The sequence below is a fragment of the Bombyx mandarina genome, chromosome 18 (assembly GCF_030267445.1).
Source record: "Bombyx mandarina strain Sakado chromosome 18, ASM3026744v2".
NCBI classification, from domain to species: domain Eukaryota; kingdom Metazoa; phylum Arthropoda; class Insecta; order Lepidoptera; family Bombycidae; genus Bombyx; species Bombyx mandarina.
In genome coordinates, this window is record NC_143224.1 from 13,375,884 (window position 1) to 13,395,577 (window position 19,694).

At 36.0% G+C, this 19,694-nt stretch overlaps 1 protein-coding gene across 1 annotated transcript in view; it reads right to left on the reverse strand.

Annotated features, from left to right (window-relative positions):
• The window catches only part of LOC114242083 (fatty acid synthase), a 40,946-nt gene that overhangs the window by 11,457 nt on the left and 9,795 nt on the right, over nt 1-19,694 (reverse strand). The window contains exons 8-26 of the mRNA XM_028173091.2: nt 18,782-18,982; nt 17,379-17,565; nt 16,218-16,380; nt 15,312-15,481; nt 14,566-14,717; nt 12,642-12,825; nt 11,572-11,720; nt 10,392-10,573; nt 10,198-10,317; nt 9,503-9,612; nt 9,031-9,221; nt 8,185-8,345; nt 7,398-7,655; nt 6,563-6,680; nt 3,633-3,887; nt 3,135-3,426; nt 2,008-2,153; nt 895-1,041; nt 22-125 (exon numbers count right to left, since the gene is read on the reverse strand). Of these exons, the coding sequence (XP_028028892.2) occupies nt 22-125; nt 895-1,041; nt 2,008-2,153; nt 3,135-3,426; nt 3,633-3,887; nt 6,563-6,680; nt 7,398-7,655; nt 8,185-8,345; nt 9,031-9,221; nt 9,503-9,612; nt 10,198-10,317; nt 10,392-10,573; nt 11,572-11,720; nt 12,642-12,825; nt 14,566-14,717; nt 15,312-15,481; nt 16,218-16,380; nt 17,379-17,565; nt 18,782-18,982 (3,290 nt within the window). The remainder of the gene's footprint in view (nt 1-21; nt 126-894; nt 1,042-2,007; nt 2,154-3,134; nt 3,427-3,632; nt 3,888-6,562; nt 6,681-7,397; nt 7,656-8,184; nt 8,346-9,030; nt 9,222-9,502; nt 9,613-10,197; nt 10,318-10,391; nt 10,574-11,571; nt 11,721-12,641; nt 12,826-14,565; nt 14,718-15,311; nt 15,482-16,217; nt 16,381-17,378; nt 17,566-18,781; nt 18,983-19,694) is intronic.

Sequence of the window (19,694 nt, forward strand, 5' to 3'; positions counted from 1 at the left end):
ACCAGTAAAAACTCAACTTACTTTGAATTATAGCCACTGAAGTCCATTCCAAAATACGATCTGTTGTTATTCTCACAACTAATAGCCTTCTGGCAATCTTTTAGTGACAGTCCTGCATACCAAACCTTTAAATGAGAATATTTTAACATTAAATTAAAGGCATATTTTCTAGCTCTATCTTTAGACAATAGGAGAATTTCGCTTTTTGTTTTTGGTATTATATTTCTAAGCCGAAATATAGATTTTTGTTTTTCATATAGGTTGTACGACATTAGTAACTGGTATTGCAGAGAATTATAAATACTAGCAGCGCAGGACCGATTTTTGTGGCGAAGCTTGGGGGAGGCCTATGTCAAGCAGTGGACGTCTGTGGGCTAGTAAAATAAAACAGAATTCTAAGGAATTGCAAGCCAATATTGGTACGTGCTTCCATGTTTCCTCTTTTTTGCGATTCGTTTTAAAAGTTAGGACAACTTTATAACAGTCTGAGTTCTGAAATTTCGACCTCGAGATAAATATTATGTTTTATCTTCATATTCGATGGAATTTCAGCTCTGGTTGAATGAAAAGCATTTTAGGTAAAACTAGGTATTTTAAATATAAAACTTACATACAAAATTTAACAATTGTTTACATGTCTATCACAAGACTTGTTTAACGATAAGATATTGAAACTTTTAACGTTAAATTAATAATAAACATTCCAGAACTAGGACCAAATATTCTATCAGGAATAAATAAATAAATAAATATTTAGGTATAAATATTCTAAAACACTGACCTTCTTAAATAGCTTTAATCGAAACATATGAAGGGATCAGAATAATAAATCAAATACTCAGCTACTCTGTCACTAAACTATCAGACGTTATTATCCCTTCAATAAAATAATACCTGGACATGTTCAGCACCATCTGTTGTAGCTGGAGCTTCAGCCCACGTCAACCCATCAATGCTGCCAGGCTGTTTGCTAATTAGGGTCATGTTACGAACGCTTGCTGACATCTGACTTGGTATGTAGTAATAACCTCCCCATTGCCGCTGCGATAGTCAACATACTTGTGATTCATTTATTAATCCATTTAACATTTTTTGCCAATTGTAATAAATATTCTGTTATACTAACACATAAAATATTAGTAGTTTAGGAGTTGTAAAATTAAAATTGTGACCAAATAACCATATTAACTGGGCTGCCAGTTGCAACCACCCTACGGGAAGCTGAGAACTGGACTAAGTGAAAACAGCTGATGAGATAGGTCACGGTCAAATTTCAAAGACACGACCTTGATTAATAAAGAAAGCGACGATGAAGAAGAAACTTACAACTCCGTAAGAAAACTGATAAACGAGCTCATATCCGTACAGTAATAAAATTGAATAATAGTTTCCTATAATCTTATAGCTATATATATTATTATATAGCTTTTATATATGAGATATATTATAGCTTTTTCTATAAGTTACCTAATTATAAATTATAGACTACTAAAAACCCTTCAAACTAAAATAATTAAAGTATTCTTAACACTTTCAAAAAATAGAATAAAATTATGTTCGTTTGCGATGAATCCTTTTTTCATGCCTTTGTAGTCAGACAAGCATATAGCATATCTGAATATAGCCCATCATCGTCGCTTCTCACCATCAGCAATACCAGCAAATATGTTTCCTACCACAGTAAACTCTCCGCAAGCCTTGTTACCAAAAGTAAATATCATATCGTTCGGGCCACACCGTGGAACGAATTTTATTCCAAAGCTAGGTGGTAAGTGGCAAAAAAGATGTATGAAATCTCACATCTGTTTTGAAGCCATATTATCTTCTTGTACGACTTTTAACTTTGGCTTTTTTTTAAGCTACAGGTTTGCCTTACGCAGGAATTAGCTTTTATGTAGAACGACAGTGTCAAGACATAAATAGAACCATTGAATTTTGAATAATTGACGCAAAAATTAACCAAACAAATGAAAAGAAGTATTTGTACAATAACTAAAATCTGTGTACCTTTCTTAAAACATTGGCAGCTAAATCCAAATCCAACTGGCTTTTGTAAAATGGATGGTCAGGGTTAAACTTTGGTGCATCAGTATCCTCTATAATCATGGCAGATATATTTTTATGCCCATCTCTTCTTAATTTTTTTACCAATCCTGTAACAAAAAATATACTTGGGTAGGTACCCAATATTCTTGAAATTTTGGTCACAGAAATTTCACAGTCACAGGTCACAGGCCAGGTGGCTGGTGTAGTAATTCATGAACTGCGAGAGCTACTTCTTATATGTCATTCGTCCGTAATATTTAGAGTCGTCGTGGCCTAAGGGATAAGATGTACGGTGCATTCGTATCTGGCGATGTCCTCGTATTCGAGTCCCGCTGGCAAGTATTAATTTTTCTAATGAAATACATACTTAACAAATGTTCACGATTGACTTCCACGGTGAAGAAATAACATCGTGTAAGTATATAGGTATAAAAAAGAACCCAATCAAACCATTTTATTTCTGTACTTTAAATAAGGGTGTGAGATTACTGGTGGTAGTACCTCTTGTGAGTCTGCACAGGTAGGTACTACCACCCCGCCTATTTCTGCTGTGAAGCAGTAATGCGTTTCGGTTTAAATGGTGGGGCAGCCGTTGTAACTATACTGAGACCTTAGAACTCATATCTCAAGGTGGGTGGCTCATAGATATTTACGTTGTAGATATGTACGTATTTCAATAGAAAAATTGAACTTGCCAGCGGGACTTGAACACGGGGACATCGCTAGATACGAATGCACCGTACATCTTATCCCTTAGGCCACGACGACTCTAAATATTACGGACGAATGACATATTATAAATAGTAGCTCTCGCAGTGCATGAATTACTACACCAGCCACCTGGCCTGTGCCACAGGGTGATGGTGATGTTACGATGACTGTACCGTAAGACCACAATCACTCTATCACAAGTGTATAAAGAGCTTGAGGGGGCCACGATCGCATATCCGTATCTGCTGATTCATTAATCATTTTCATTTTATTGTTTCCATTATTTTGAATACTTTACAGCACTATGATCACTTAATGATTATTTGTTAAAATTCGTAATGTGAATATCACGCTGGGTACAAAAAATAAAAACATACCTGAAATACCGCAAAGGCTTTGTCTCTCTGATACCAAGACTACGCTTGTCCTTTTCAATTCTTCATACACGTACAGCAAATGTTCTTTATATGTTTTATAGTTAATTGGTATACATGTACGCTGTACTCGTTCCAGAGGGATTCTCTTCAGAAGTATAAATATTCCTTTTTCATTTGACATGCATGTTATTATGTTAAAATAATTCTTAATTACATTATTTTTTTGTACATTTGGTTCCAATGTCAATATGAATGTATCCTTTGAGATTGTTTCGTGTATTTTTGATAACTTCTGTAAATTATTTGTATTTTTAGATCCCCGGTTAATAAACCAGATAAATCAGGCTTTGGGTTTTTTTGATTAAAACATAGAATTATTTATTATAATTCACACGTTTAGTTTCAATGCGCATCCTATTATCGTCTTGCCCGGCTTTGTAAAATAAAATGTATTTAATTAATTTGCGCAACTATTAATATGAATTTGCCAATACTCACCTGCTTATCATTCACAATATTATCAATAATTACTAAGTTGACGTCAGCTAGTTCATCATTAATGCCATTACTCTTTTTGTGAAAATTGTCGATGTTTGCAGTAACAACTTCTACCTCCATCGGTTCAGTCTGAATTATTTTCTCAATTGTATCAGATGCATCGATACTTAAGGAGGCTGATTTAATAATTTTAATTTTTTTTGAAGACGAATTTTCTGCTACTATCTTTAAAACCACATTGATAGCTCGCTGTAACTGCAAACGAAATATGAATATCATTTATAACAACATGCAATAATACTTTACTCTTCATACGCACTATGTGGTTGCGGATGTGGTCAACCAGACTGCATTAGCAACTGAACCATTTGGCAGAAGAATCACTGCTATTTGCGGTCATATTGATCCATTTCAAAGATGATCGTGAGTGAGGCTGCAATGACCTCAACATGTTGCGTAAGGAAGAAAAAATAAAGAAGTACTAGGTACACACTTATTTGCAAACACAAAATTAGAGTAGGTATTCTGAATTCTGAAATATTTTTCGAAGCTTAAAAAGTACGAGCATTAGTTTTACTGATATTTGATACTATGATGATAAAAAAAATTACATATATTATAACGAAGAAAGATTCAATCAATAAACAGAGCTGCATAATGCGAAAAACAAGCGTCCGGCTGGCCGTCAATCCTGCAGCTTTCCCAGTGACCGGAGCGGTTTGCCGGTAACCGCATCACAGTGCGGAAATATATGTAATTTATCTACATATTTGTGCTAGTACAAATACATCTGCCACAAATACACACAACATTCTTGCGTATGAGGCCTCGATTGTTACAAAGTCAGTCTCGTAATTGTTGTAATTGCTGTTTCCATTTATAATATAGCTTACGGAAAATTCACAATAGTTGCTCTCGCAATCGTCCTTCAGTCGACTACAGATTGGTTTGACACCGCCGAGATTATTTTAGTAATTACGAATGTACGTATTTTATTTCATGTTCCACCTGATAAAATATTATGTTCATATTGCTTTTCCGTGTCGTGTAAATAATTTATTGAATATTTGAATTTTATTTACAGATCCTACGATTAGAAAATACTAGGATATAAGGTGCCGACTTTTTCGATTTACTAGGATCATTATTTTCTCATCAGCATTTTGTAATTCACTTATTTCTATTTTGATTTTCTATGCCAACACTGCACACTTTATTACTAGTGGTGGGACTTCTTGTGAGTCCACTCGGGTAGGTAGCACTACTCTGCCTATTTCTGCTATGAAGCAATAATGTGTTTCGGTTTGAAGGGTGGGGCAGCCGTTGTATTGTAAAATCCCAGACCTTAAAACTCAGATCTCAAGGTGGGTGGGTGGCAGCGCTTATGTCGATGGGCTCCGGTAACCACTGAACACTAGCTGGGCCGTGAGCTTGCCCTCAAATCTAAGCAATAAAAAAATCCTAGCTTCCAAATACAGTTAAATTCTTGATCATCATCATCATCATCTTAGGCCCTACAGCCCAGGGTGGGCCTTAGCCCGGTCCAGTATGTCTCTCCAGACTGCTCTGTTCAGGGCTTTCTCCTTCCAGTTCTTGACGCCGATATTTTTGAGGTCGCGGTCCACGCCATCCAACCATCGGAGTTTGGGTCTGGTTTTTTTTTTAATTCTTGATGGCCGATTTCAATTAATACTCTAACATAGTATTTTCTTTAGTTTTGCACGAGTCATAGAAATAATTAAAAGTACTTTTGCAGATTTTATTACAGGCAGACAAGTATGCATTTTGTCCACTTCCTGTGAACAGTAATGTCAACAAACCATTTCAAAAGATTTTACAAAATTCAAGTACTTTGTAAAGAAGACAGCTCAATTCACGTTTGGCAGGCAAGATTGTTTGTTAAGAATCTCTGAACTAAATACAGAGGATGCTTGTGCTTATTTAACTGCTAGAATACTCTTACAGTGACAATGAAAACCCTATATAAAACAATCAAACTTATCAGACTAAGCTTGTAGTTATTTCTGTGTATGAAGTACAGTTAAAATGGTAATCAATCTATACTTCTATATCTATACTCAATATTTTTTGTTTTATACTTTATATTTTAGATTTGAAAAAATATTTCACTGTTTGAAAGCTACACTATCTCCGAGTGACATAGGCTATATTCTTTTTTAACTAAAATTTGGGATTCTTACTAAAACTTTAATGATGTAACCCAAGGTGTAAAAATATTATCTAAAATATTCTTTACATCGCGTGCGCTGCGAAAACAATTGATGATAGAATAATATAATGTACTACGACTTTGTAGAGCATATTATTATTTACAAAAAGTGTTGCGACAGCATATGTCTAACTATTATAGTTATGCCACAATAGGTGTTCTTTTATTTAAAATAAAACGTCAAATATCGTTTGTTTACAAGGTAGCTCTGATTCAGTAAACTTAACGACTTTTGTTTCGTATGTATGACCGTTTTACGAAAACTAGATAAATAATAATACATAAATATAAAAATAATAAAAAATTGATAAAAAAATATAATTTAAAAGAAAGTAAAAGTTCATTAATATAATAATATTCAAACTATCTTTATAATTTTCTGTATATTATAATTTTTAATTTTGAAATTTTTGTTAAAGACCCGAGCGAAGCCGGAGCGGGCCGTTAGTATATTTATTATAAAAACAGACGGAAGTTTATAAAAGTTAAAGCTTATATATATTGAAATGTCGACAAATAATATTTTAGTCGTTATAACTACGAAAGCTGAAAACTTTCGGAACGTCAATAATAATAATAAAATAAAAATGAAAAGTACATATGACTAATCAAAGTATAAAAGTTTAAACCAATCAATAGTACTTGTTCCATCTATTGGAATAAGAACATAAATTATTTAATTAATAAAGTATGTACTTACATTAACTTCCTCGGTTGGATATTGTGGGCAGAACGTTAATATTTGTAGGCCGTCTGCCTCTTTGTCTATAACTGCTTTCTCAGTGAAAATCAAACGGTCTATTTCAACTCCTGCACACCTACAAGGAAACACTAAATAGTGACTGATTTTAATTCATTGTTAATATTAATTACAATGATGAGAGCCCACGGTCAGGAACAGATTTTAAGCTGTACGCTATAACGATTTTAGACGAACTTACTACCTATCAATATGTTCACAATAGGTAGCCTTTAGTAACTTACTTAGATTATAGAATAAGCTTCAGTTTATGATGCTTGGCTTGTTGCTAAGGTATGGGTGGGAGCTATTTTTTTTTATGGCTTAATGGGCTGGACGAGCTCACAGCCCACCTGGTGTTAAGTGGTTACTGGAGCCCATATACATCCACAGCGTAAATGCGCCACCCACCTTGAGATATAAGTTCTAAGGTCTCAAGTATAGTTACAACTGCCCCACCCTTCAAACCAAAACGCATTACTGCTTCACGGCAGATAAATAGGCAGGGCGGTGGTACCTACCCGCGCGGACTTACAAGAGGTCCTACCACCAGTAATGCTAAGCATTTAAAAATAAATTTAACAGAACAAAAGTCATTTAATATCATTTCAACAGATACACGCAATATATTACATACTGTAATTGTGGTTTATATCAAGCGTGGTGTTTGACACTGAGATTCGGTTGTGATATTTATGCGATTCAGGAACGACTTAAGATCAAGTAAGCCGTAATCTTGGCTGCACATCTTAGCTAGCATTCAGCTTAAAAACTAAAATTTAAATAAATGACTTACCTTGTCACATCAAATGTATCGATAATGTTGGCTACATGACCATCAGTTAAATTATTGACTTTTTGCATCGCTTTTTCATGTTCAGACACACTGATTGCTATTTTTCCAATAAATTTCGGGACCGACAATCCCTCGTGTTCATTAGCCAATATATTCAGTTGTATGAGTGAATCCAGATATAAGGCCCAATTATTGTTCCACCGCACTATCGCCTTATTCCGTTCTAAGTTCGTTGATGCTATGGATTTGTGTTCACCTCTGTATCAAATAAAAACTTTAAATAATTACGAAATATGTCGGCAATAGTATCGTAAATCGAATTGTAGAGAGTTCCTTAAGTCTCTTAAGTGTTAAATAGAGTTATAATTTGTATTCCAGCGAAAATTTTATTTATCTCGAGCCCCATCGCGTAACAATATTATTGAGATATCTGAGGCAATGAGGATGAAGATGTTACGTAAATTATAGATCTAGATGATGGCTTCGAGTTTCTCCTAGTTTTAATTGTACATAGATTTGAAAATTAAACGAGGTATAGTTGTCCTATAGACTAATATTGTAAACGGTAACTTCCCCAAATGTTTACTAGGGTTGGAAATCAATGGCGATAATCTCGCCATCAATAACCACACCTAGATCACCTTTTATCAGAATCATGTTTTTATCGCTACGGATGCTGCAAAGGTTCACTGCATTCAGTAAACTGCATACCGTATGGTACACAAAGCTTCATCAGTCGTACTTTCTGTTGGACGAATTACATGCGAATTACTAAATTATCTCTTACGTATAGCAGTGTCCTCGTAGCTCTAAAATCTGGTAAATATCTTCAGTATTAAGTAAAATTTCGTCTTTGTTAAATTTGGTTTCATCTATACCATGGTCGGACTTCATAATGACGCTCTCATTAAAAAATCCACATACCACTATCGTGTCTTCGTGAATGACCTGTTAATCATTGAGTTTTAATTTAGTACAAACTAGCTGATCCGGCAGACTTCGTAGTGCCTCAATCGATAAATAAGAGACCTAAACTTTTGTATAAAATAAACTTAAAACAAACAAAAGGAATCCGTCCGACGGGGGACACATCAAAGGAAAAACAAAATTGTTATTTTTATTTATTTCCGAACATTTTCATGTTTATCTACCTTTTAAGCCTTCTCTGGACTTCGATAAATAGTTCAAGACCAGAATTAGCCAGCCGTTCTCGAGTTATTGCGAGACTAACGAACAGCAATTCATTTATATATATATATATTAGCAGACACAAATGATTGTAAATGTATCCATGCCGATAGTTGTAGTGATACATTCTATTCTATTCTATTCTATTCTATTCTATCAGCCCACAGACGTCCACTGCTGGACATAGCCCCCCCACAAGCCTCCCCACAAAGATCGGTCCTGCGCTACCTGAATCCAGCGGATCCCGACAATATTGCGACTATGGCTGAGACCTTGGAGGATCTCAGTACAGTGGTCAAAGACCTCAGTAGGGCTTTTACGCAAGTAAGCCTGAATATGAACATGGAAAAAATAAAAATTATGTTGAATGCGCGAATATTTGTTACGCCCACTCCAGTAAAGTGATACATAGCAGGAATTTATTAGTTTTTACATATAAAGTTACCTCAAATCTATTGTTTCCTTTCGTTATACTTATAGATAATCTTAACGGGATATCACGCTTAATCTCGACTTCCCTATGAAAATGTATGTCTTTAAACATCACAGAAAGGTATCTGTAATCCATATTCTTGTACATGGCCATTGTTTCCCAAACTAGAACTATTATTTCAGCTTCAGGTAATATGTTTAGTCCTGGAATTATATGATTATTTAAATTCGTTTGTTATACAGTTACTACATATTTGGTGCCCATGATATGTGCTTAAAAATCTGATAACTATTATTCTAGATCATTGCGAGCTATTTGCTTAAAAGGTACACGGAAGTGTCATCTAAAGAAAATCCACTGACTCCAGTTTTCAATTATTTTAACTCAGTTCTAAGCGTTCGCAAATTGTCACTCCTGCTGGTTTTAGATGTAGGAAACGTTTTTTGCTAATTTGTTATGTTTTAGTTTGATTAAATAAAATTACCATTCCTCAAATGTCCTTTCAAAAAGTTGTAATCATCGTTGTAAATAGAAATGACAACATCTCGAGCGATTGCCGTGCATTTTACTCCGGAACCGGAAAACAAATGGAGCCTGTAATCGATTTAAGAAATATGTGTTGAATATGTTTGAATTCAAAACTCAGATTGAATGATGGATAACAGATGTGGATTAGTTGTAGTAAGATGAGTTAGAGTTTATCACATAAACTTGGAAGCTATGTGGGTACCTATTGACCTACAAAAGCGGTTCCTATGTAGTAAGATTTAAGCTTCAAGATAGTCACATGGATTGATACGAATATCCTGGAATCTTCTAATGTATTGGGCCACGGTGACTTTGTGATGAACATTTTCTGATCTCTATTTCTGCCTTAAAAGGCAAACGATGAGCATTTGATCCACCTGCTGGTAATGGTTACCACAACTTATAGACATCTGCAAATTTTTCAAGCAAGCGATTGTAGAGGTCGAGTGTCGTTCCCCGTCTTACGATTCGTTAATTTCTCTTTGATTAGGGTTAGGTTAGATTTTGTTTAAAAATGGTATTTTTATTCTACCTTCTATTAATATGACATTACGATAACATTTTAAGTGCGTAAAAAACATAATTTTAACACCCTTGATACCAAGGAATAGAGTAGTTTTACAATTAATTAGCGAATTAATCTTTACTTACCAATCCTCACTGTGTTCCCATTCAATTAAATTGGACAAAAGTGGAGTTTGAGTCGAAACTGGAAACTCTATCTTAGGATACAACTTCTCAATTTTCGGATTTAAACCTGCTTCAAACATCCTACAAAGTTAATTTTAAAATAATAACAGTTGAAAAAAATAATACGTACATGTATTTATTTAAAATGCACTCACTTGCCAAACGCATCCAACAAAAATTGAACACTGTCATTCGTTCCACGTTTTGTCAATGGAATATGCAAACAGTTCTGCAAAGATCTCTTAAGAATGGCTTGGAGAAGTCCGTGAGGCGCTATTTCTATTACAATAGCATTGTCTGGTATTAACCTTGTGACTTCTTCAAAAAGAACTGGACTCTAAAGGCAATAAAAATATTAATTAACTAGCGATCCGCCCTCGCTTCGCTTCGGAAACATTAAAACACACATGAAACCAAATAAAAAAAAAAAAAAAAAAAAAAAAAAAGTAGCCTATGTTCATCAGGGACAATGTCGGCTTCTAATGGAAAAAGAATTTTTCAAATCGGTCCAGTAGTTTCGGAGCCTATTCGAAACAAACAAACAAACAAATTTTTCCTCTTTATAATATTAGTATAGACAAGGACAGCAACATTCCATTGCTTTTTAAGGCCTTTTTAAAAAACAGCCATTTTGACAGAAAGTCTGTCACAAGTATCGAAAAAAATTTTTTTTTTTGCAATCAATCTTTTCTGCGTGTAAATTAGACAGACTTTAACTCCACACAGAAGAAGATCGTTGTCAATAATCTCATTCTCACGCATCGATTCGAACCTCCGGATAGACCCGAAAAGTCCTTCAATAGATTGAAGGACTTTTCTTCTCTCTGTGCTTTGAACCGTATGTTCCATGGGGAGATACGCTCTGTGGAATTGGTCGAGATGATCCCAGCATCTCGTTTTTTATCATCGCACCATCCGCTACCGGAGCAAAGTTCATCAAAACTACCTACAATTACTGTGGACATCCACAGTGCATTATCAGAGATCTTTTCTGCAACGTACCGTCTAGCTTTAGTATGTGCTTCACCTCACGGTGTTTTCCAATGGCTATGATGTGTCCTTCTTTAAACGAGGCTTGAAAAGTGTATTTAGTGGTAGCTAGTTGCTTGGCCCTGCTTCTGACATATTTGACATCCATAAGGGACTGTAACCACCACGGTGGGGCGTATTTTCGTCTGTCTACAAGAACATTAAAAAAAAATCCGAAGCACCAAATCTTTTTTAAAGGCCGGCGGCGGTATGTGGTCTTAATGAGCTTTAACGGTTACATAAAACTATTGTGAGATCTAAGTTTTTCTGTTTAACTGCAGAAATAAAACACTAAGCGTTACTTACTAGCATGTTATTGACATGGTATTCAGGAGAAGAATACTTTGCCGATAATTCGTGCCATTTGTGTTGTGGCACGGACGTGGACAGCCATTTCTCGTTACGAGGCTTAGGTTCTTTAATAATTTTCTTCAAGGCATCTAAAAGCGCTTGTCCTAAAAAAGAAATATGTAGGTTTAATAGAAACTATTGTTTTTTTTTTTTTAAGAAAGCTTAAAGTACTTAAAACGTTTTCTGGTAAATTATACTGAAAATTCACATTATATTCGGATACGATATTGAATATAATGTGGACTGTCGATTGCACCTATAATTGAGGTGACATCTGCCATGAACTTTTGTCAATTGTTCAATGTTTTGTATTGATGATCACTTTTTTGGTGCAACTTAATAAATAAATATCAATTTTGAAACGAACACAAACAAAAAAGAATTATATCTGTATCAAAAATATGAAACAATTAACTATTATGTTAGCGCATTAGCAATGCAATAAGTCACTTTGTCAAACACATTTCCACATTGACATCATAAGGCTTTTTGAAGTTTATTCTTTGGTCTACATGTACTGATGCCCACACGTAGTAAAATGGTTACCGGAACCCATAAACTTTACAGTGTGAATGTCACCACATTCTTACTGGTGGTAGGAACATCAACTTTTTACAGGTGGTAGGACATCTTGTGAGTCCGCACGGGTAGGTACCAACACCCCGCCTATTTCTGCCGTGAAACAGTAATTCTCTTCGGTTTGAAGGGTGGGGCAGCCGTTATAATTATACTGAGACCTTAGAACTCATATCTCAAGGTGGGTGGCGGCATTTATGTTGTAGATGTCTATGGGCTCCAGTAACCACTTGACACAAGTTGGGCTGTGAAGCAATAAAAAAGAACACACTTTAACACATGAGGCCGAAGTGCTAAGGTTATTGCATAATAGTTATCCCCCCACTCTTCAGTGCTGATAGGTTTATACAAAGTTCTTGAGAGATTTGATATTCACTTGTCGCTCAAAGGATCTAGCTAATTAACTAGGAGATTTTTATAATGATATGTTTTCTTTTCAGAATATTTACCTGCCAATGCAATATATCTGGAATGGAAGGCAACGTTTCCACATGGGACTTCTTTTGCAAAAATACCACGTTTTTTTAGATCATCAACGAATAATTTTGTAACTTCCGCCGGTCCTGATATTGTAGTAGATTCGAAACTGTTGTGACAGGCAATATCTATTTCTGGTGGACATTGTCTGGCAATCTGCAATCAGAACATTTTCTTGATCGGAATTTTATTGAACTGCCTGAGACAATTAAAGTAAGTATTGTGTCCAAAGGGTGTCTGTTGTGTGATCTATTGACCGGGCAGATGTTGGTATTGATAGTAATTAATAGATATAAAGTTGCGCCGGAACCGATAAAAACCATATTTGAGATCATGATAATGAATGAACAAATATTATTAGTCACTTGGTTTTGGTCAATGCAAGTCTCGCCTTTTCGAATCTCCCCGAAAGAAACACGCCCAACAAACCAAATGGAACAGTGCCATTCTTCAGCATATCTCTGTTTTCTTCGGCACGATAACTTCGTCCATACTTGCAAAGATAAAGACTTCAGATATAATGATCGATTGCAAGAACATTTCAATACATATCCACATTAACTTCTGAGAAACATTTCCGTGGGTAAGATATACCTCTCGGCTTAGCAAATTCACGGCATATAAGATACTACAAACCTAACACTTTCGAGGGATATATTATTATAACCTCAGTATAGATGAACGTGGATGACGTATTCTATATGCTGTTGACAATCTCTGTAATTTTCTATCTAGTACTTTCGGTTCTGTTTCTAACACCAGTTTGTTAAAAGAATACTTTGACTGTTCTTAAAGAGCGACCACTTGATGATGCATCGCGGTGGATCCGGTACTTTAGTTCTTATCCAAAGGGGTACGAATACCAGCGAAACTTTCTAGATGGCCCTACCAGCCCTCGAATAAGATGATCGACGTAAGGTCGTTTTTCAGATGGCTACATCAGGCACGGGTGGCCTCGTGCGTGTGTAGCGGCAGAATTGAACGCAGTCGTCCCTCTTACCTAAATTGTTATTATTAATTACTTTAATTTTTTTTCTGTTTATCTGTAAGCTGTTAGTTTAACTGAACAAATAAAATGATCATAAAACATATAGCCTTGCTTTATGCATAATGATAATATTTAAATTAAGTGCTATTTTCTTTTTTCTCTTTTATGATTGAAGTATTATTACTGGTGGCTCAGAAGCCTTTCCAGTTTCACCAGGACAGGCGGGCGAGCAAGGCTCAGTCAGGAGGGGTGGGATTTTCTAACAGCTTGCCCGAGCGCCTCCGAAGAAGACCTAATAACTCAAGAGCAGCTGCTTCGCGAATGAATCTATTACCGGATCGGAATCGCGACCCGCTGAGAAGATCCGGGGAGAAACTCAGCGGGCTGATGCATGGGTTAGGTTGCACGTCGAACTCTTTGCCGAATTCGATGAATACGGTTAGCGGGATACTTAATCCTGCTTCTAGTGTTAGAGCTGGTCTAACGCAAGGGTTATTGGATCTGATGGGTCCGTACGTGATCAGTATTCGGGGATGCATTTTTCTGTATTGAGACGTATATATACGAGTATTTGTATTTCGTAAAATATGGCTGTGTTTTTATCTCATTGTAATTTAACATCCAACAAACCCATAGAGAGGTCTAAAACTACTAAACTGAGGAGTGTCGGAACTGATTTGTCACTACGTTACAAAGATGCTCACATCTTAATTTACAACATTAGTAGTTGTATACATATCCATATCCATAACCTTACGAACGAAGGATTCTGCACCCGTGACCCTGAAGTTGCGAGTTTTACTTGAACCAGCTCAGTTTTTTTAGATTGATGAAACCGTCATATTTATAAAACAATAAAATTCCCGTTTGAGAACAATATAATTACAGCTTTCCAGGAACAAACTTACGCTTTGATATCCAAGTCCAACGGCGGCCATAGATCCATTGATGAGCGGCGATTGGGTACACACTAAACCTCGAGTGTACGTTGTCAACATAAATTCTTCAATCGTAAGAGATCCGTCATAGTATGAGCAGGCCATTTCTCCCAAGCTGTGACCTAAAATTGAGTATCTTTGAAATGTTTGTTTATGGACTTTAAATAGTTTGATTCATGTCTCTTTTTTTTCTACCTATGCTGATAGCCTTGAGAGGCTATTTCAGCTTCTCCTTGACGTGTAGTTAAGCTCACGGGGCTCAAACCGGGAGTGTTGCTAACACTGGCCCTAACAAGAGCAGTGCTTCGCAGAATCTACTACCACTGAGAAGATTCGGCGAAAAATTCAGTGGGCTTTGTCTATGGGTTAATTTACTCGTCGATTCCTTCGTCGCAAGTTACGGGTTCGGCGATGTACTTAAATCACCGTTATCGAATCGGGAGGATCCGTAATGACATGCTTAGGGCGACGTCGCCTGTTTACCATTCGGTCCACAGGATCGGGTATGTAATTACCGGCGGCCATGACAAAAGGGTTTTCATGTCGTGCCGCCTTCTCAAAGTGGCGCAATGATGCCGACTATAGATACTTACTGACTATGTCAAGCTCCAGGTCATCATGGAGATCCACGTTCCTTAGGAACCATTTCATGTCTCGTTTAGAATCTTACGTAAGAGACAAATGATAGGTAGGCTAAGATATAATTTAAAACTTACCAAGTATGTGATCCGGGACAATGCCCAGTTCTTTAATTACATCAATGAGGCCGGCTTGAACGGCTCCTATACCAACGAACGAATTCAGTGTATTTTCTAACAAACTTTTATCTTCTTCAGTTATAATTTTGATAACATCTATGCCCTTTGGCTCTAAAGCTTTTTGACATCTGGAATACAAACACAAATTGTTGTAGCACGAATCAAAGTACTACAGATATTTTGAAGAACAACAGTACATTTTATAAAATTGATATTATCAAGAAGCAACAATTCGATTACGAAAATACATCAGAGAAAAGATCTTTGAAAATGCAATTGAGATGTTTTTTATTGCTTAATTGAGTGAACGAGCTCACAGCCCACCTGGTGTTAAGTGATTACTGGAGCCCATAGACATCTAGAACGTAAATGCGCCACCCAAGTTGAGATATAAGTTCTAAGGTCTCAAGTATAGTTACAACGGCTGTTCCACCCTTCAAACCGAAACGCATTACTGCTTCACGGTAGAAATAGGCCCCCCTACCTCATCCGGGTTCTGACCTCGGAGGGGATCGGACGTCGGGTGTAAGAGTGCAGGGGAGTCGTTTAGTGGGTGGGCCCTAAAATCCTTGGGCCCGCGGTCTGCTCACAACACTATGCAGATCGTAGAGTCTCACATACCCCGCGCGCCCCTTTTGCGCGGGGACCTCGTAGGAGGTTCGGCCCTCTACCCGAAAAAAAAAAAAAAAAAAAGGGTGAGGGTACCGTGCGGACTCACAAGAGATCCTACCACCAGTAAGAAGTGAGGTATGCTTTGGGTAGTATTCTTAAATAATAAACTTACGCCCGGAGCTCACATATTTTTTTTTTACTCACCTATTAGAAACATTTAAAACTAGAGTAAATTACTTCAATGCTACATACTTTTCAATGGCTGCAGCAAAAGTATTTATTTTCATTAAATCGGCTCCCATTCCCGTCCATTGAGAACCCATACCGCTGAACACAAACCAAACAGGCCTTTTGTATCCAGCATAATATTCAACACTTTCTTTGAGTGGAATAATCTCGTTCTGAACATTTGATTCTAAAATTAAAAGTTGAGTTTTTTTTGTTTTTTATTTCTTAGATGAGTGGACGAGCTCACGGCCCTAAACGATTACAGGATCTCATCTACAACGTAAATGCCACCATCCATCTTGGGACATGAGTCCTAAAGTCTCAGTTTTTATAGTACAACGGCTGCACCACCCTTCAAACGGAAACTCATTACTGTTTCGCGGTAAAAATAAGCAGGGTGGGTGTACCTAGCTGTGCGGACTCACAAGACGTCTTACCACCAGTAAAAATTATTAGAGAACCATACTAGAAATATTTTATAATCGCATTAACCTAATGGCATGTTTTTAATACGCTTTTATTAGCTTCAGACGTATGTATGTATGTATGTTTGTAACGGAATCTTTGAATATGATTTTGACCTCCTTCAAAACGTCGGATTAACTCGAAATTTGGTATACTTATTAAGGACCGATGACAATTCAATATTAAAAAAAAAATGGAAAAAAAATATTGAAAAAATTGATATTCAACTAAAAATGAAAAATAAATAATAGTTTAACAAAACTAACAAAATACGCTTTTATAGAAAATTCAACCAAAAAATAGAAAATAAATTTTAATAAATTTGAATTAAAAATAGTTTAACATAAAAAAAAAATATTGTAAAAAAAAGCGTGGGGTGCATGGTATCAGTAGTAATAATTTTTTTATGAACAGATATGAGTAAAAGGGTTATTTTTATAATATCCTGAAAAGTACCCCACGCTTTTTTAAAATAAAATAACTTTTTCGTACCCTATTTGTAAATCAAATTTATTAAAATTTATTTTCTATTTTCTGGTTGGATTTTCTATAAAAGCGTATTTTGTTACTTTTTAAACTATTATTTATTGTTTTCTGCTTTACTATGTACCAATTTTTATTGCTTTGATCAATAAATCTGGTTAGACTCAATTTTTTTCCTTAACTTTGTTACTGTTATTAAATAAATATATAAAATAAATAAGAACAAAATTAATTTACCTAATATTGCGTAGCCTCGACTAGCATGTCCGAAGATATCATTTTCGTAAGCACCGTGTAGTAAAGCTATTTGTTCCGGATCCAAAGGATGCTTTTTCAGAAGATCTATAACTTTCTGCACGCTTTCATCTTGCCTTCCCGATATGAGAACCAGGTAAGGAATATTGGATCTGTATTTGTGTTGAATCTAAACATTGATTTATATAGCTCTAAATACATTGTTAAAATTAGCAATGCAAATAATTATTTTACTAATTATTATAACTACAAAAGAAATACATTATAGACATAGATTGATACTTCTATTCAACTGTAGACAGTTAAAACAATTTGATTTTGTTTGTACTATATGCGCTGCGATCTTTTGAGCTGGACTACTCTTCATGTTAGTAAAGGCTAAAATATGATCATTCGCAAGTAGCTGTCTAGAGATATATTATGTCTATAGATAGTCTTGATGTAGTACGGAAAGTTTATTAATTATTACTAATTAATGTAGAAATAATTAATTGTAAATACGGCACGATTCACAATGTATTTTACTCTAAAAGCCTTGTTTAAGATATTTATGATCCATAGACGCAAAAACGCTCAATCTAGAACGAATAATGTTAAGAATTTTCAATGGACAGTAAGAGATAATCTTGAAAAGGAGATGTATGGAAATGGTAGTGCAAGGTAGAGGGGGAAGAGGTCGACCGAAGAAGACATGGATGGAGTGTGTGAATGACGATATGAGAGAGAGAGGAGTGAGTGTTGAGATGACGGCTGATAGAAGAGAATGGAAGAGAAAAATTAGCTGTGCCGACCCCAACTAGTGGGATAAGGTGGAGAAAAAGAAGAAGTAAGAGATAATCTTTATTTTGTGAAGACACATGCACAAACTATAACTTGCAAGTGGTCTAATCTGGAAACACTATGAAGACAAGGAAGATGCTTTCCCTTTTAAACTGCGTCACTGCTGTTTTTGAGATAGCAATACAAAAACATTCCTTTGAGAGTACATTCTCGGCCTTTAGAACGTTACGTCTATCTGTAAAGAATAGTCCAGTTCACGCTACATTTGAACCTGGACAAATATGTTTTTTTTTTATTGCGTAGATGGGTGGATGAGCTCACAGTCCACCCGCTTTTAAGTGATTACTGGAGCCCATATACATCTACAACGTAAATGCGCCACCCACCTTAAGATATAAGTTCTAAGGTCTCAGTATAGTTACAACGGCTGCCCCGTTCTTCAAGCCGAAACGCATTACTGCTTCACGGCAGAAATAGGCAGGGTGGTGGTACCTACACGAGCGGACTCACAAGAGGTCCTACCACCACTAAATTACTACCAGTAATTACTAATAAGCCGCCTAACAATGTACATCTTTTGGTTAAATAGGAAGTTATAAGCTTACCTTTTCCTTAAAATGTCCTTTTAATAGAAGATGACAATCAACTCCGTTGTAAGAAAAGTTGTTAAGTGCCGTGTAACCTCGACTGAAAGGTGTGGGCTCCGTTACTACTTGAACTCTTTCATCTCTAATAGCCGGCAGGTCTTGAGGTTCATTGTAATGTAAATTTGGGGCAAGTTTTCCTTGATGGTACGCGAGGCATAGCTAGTGGTCAGTGAAAAAATGTGAACAGCCATACATAATGAAATTTATTTTTGAAAATGGATTATTCAATGGATCCGTTTTAAATTAGAATAATGAAAGTTATATAAGGTTTCAAAGCGTAACGACGACTACGATAGCGACTCATTTACTGTAAAAACAATAGTTAATACTAAAAAATGATGATGAACACTAACAAAGCATTTCGAAAATTGTGTGAAAACTAAGGAATTGTCCAGAAATAGGGCAGCAGCGTCCTTTTCTTATTGCTTAGATGGCTGGACAAGCTCACGGCCCACCTGATTTTAAGTGGTTACCGGAGCTCATAGACATCTACAAGGTAAATGCTGCCACTCACCTTGAGACATGAGTTGGAAGGTCCCACTTTTAACAATACAACGGCTGCTTCACCATTCTAACCGAAACGCATTACTGCGTCACGGCAGAAATAGGCAGGGTGGTGGTACCTACCAGTGCGAACTCACAAGATGTCCTACTACCCGCAAAACCTCTGAGTAGTATACCAACCTTGAGATAGCCAAATGGCGTCCGGTATGGCTCACATGCCTATAATAATACCTAGTCAGGTCATAAGTATTGTCACACAGTAAAAACTTTTCTTTTAGAACGCTGGCCACAAAAAAGTTTATTGAATTCGAATTTCGAATTGTTCATGAAAATAAAAATGTATACTTTTAGAATTTTACTCATTTTT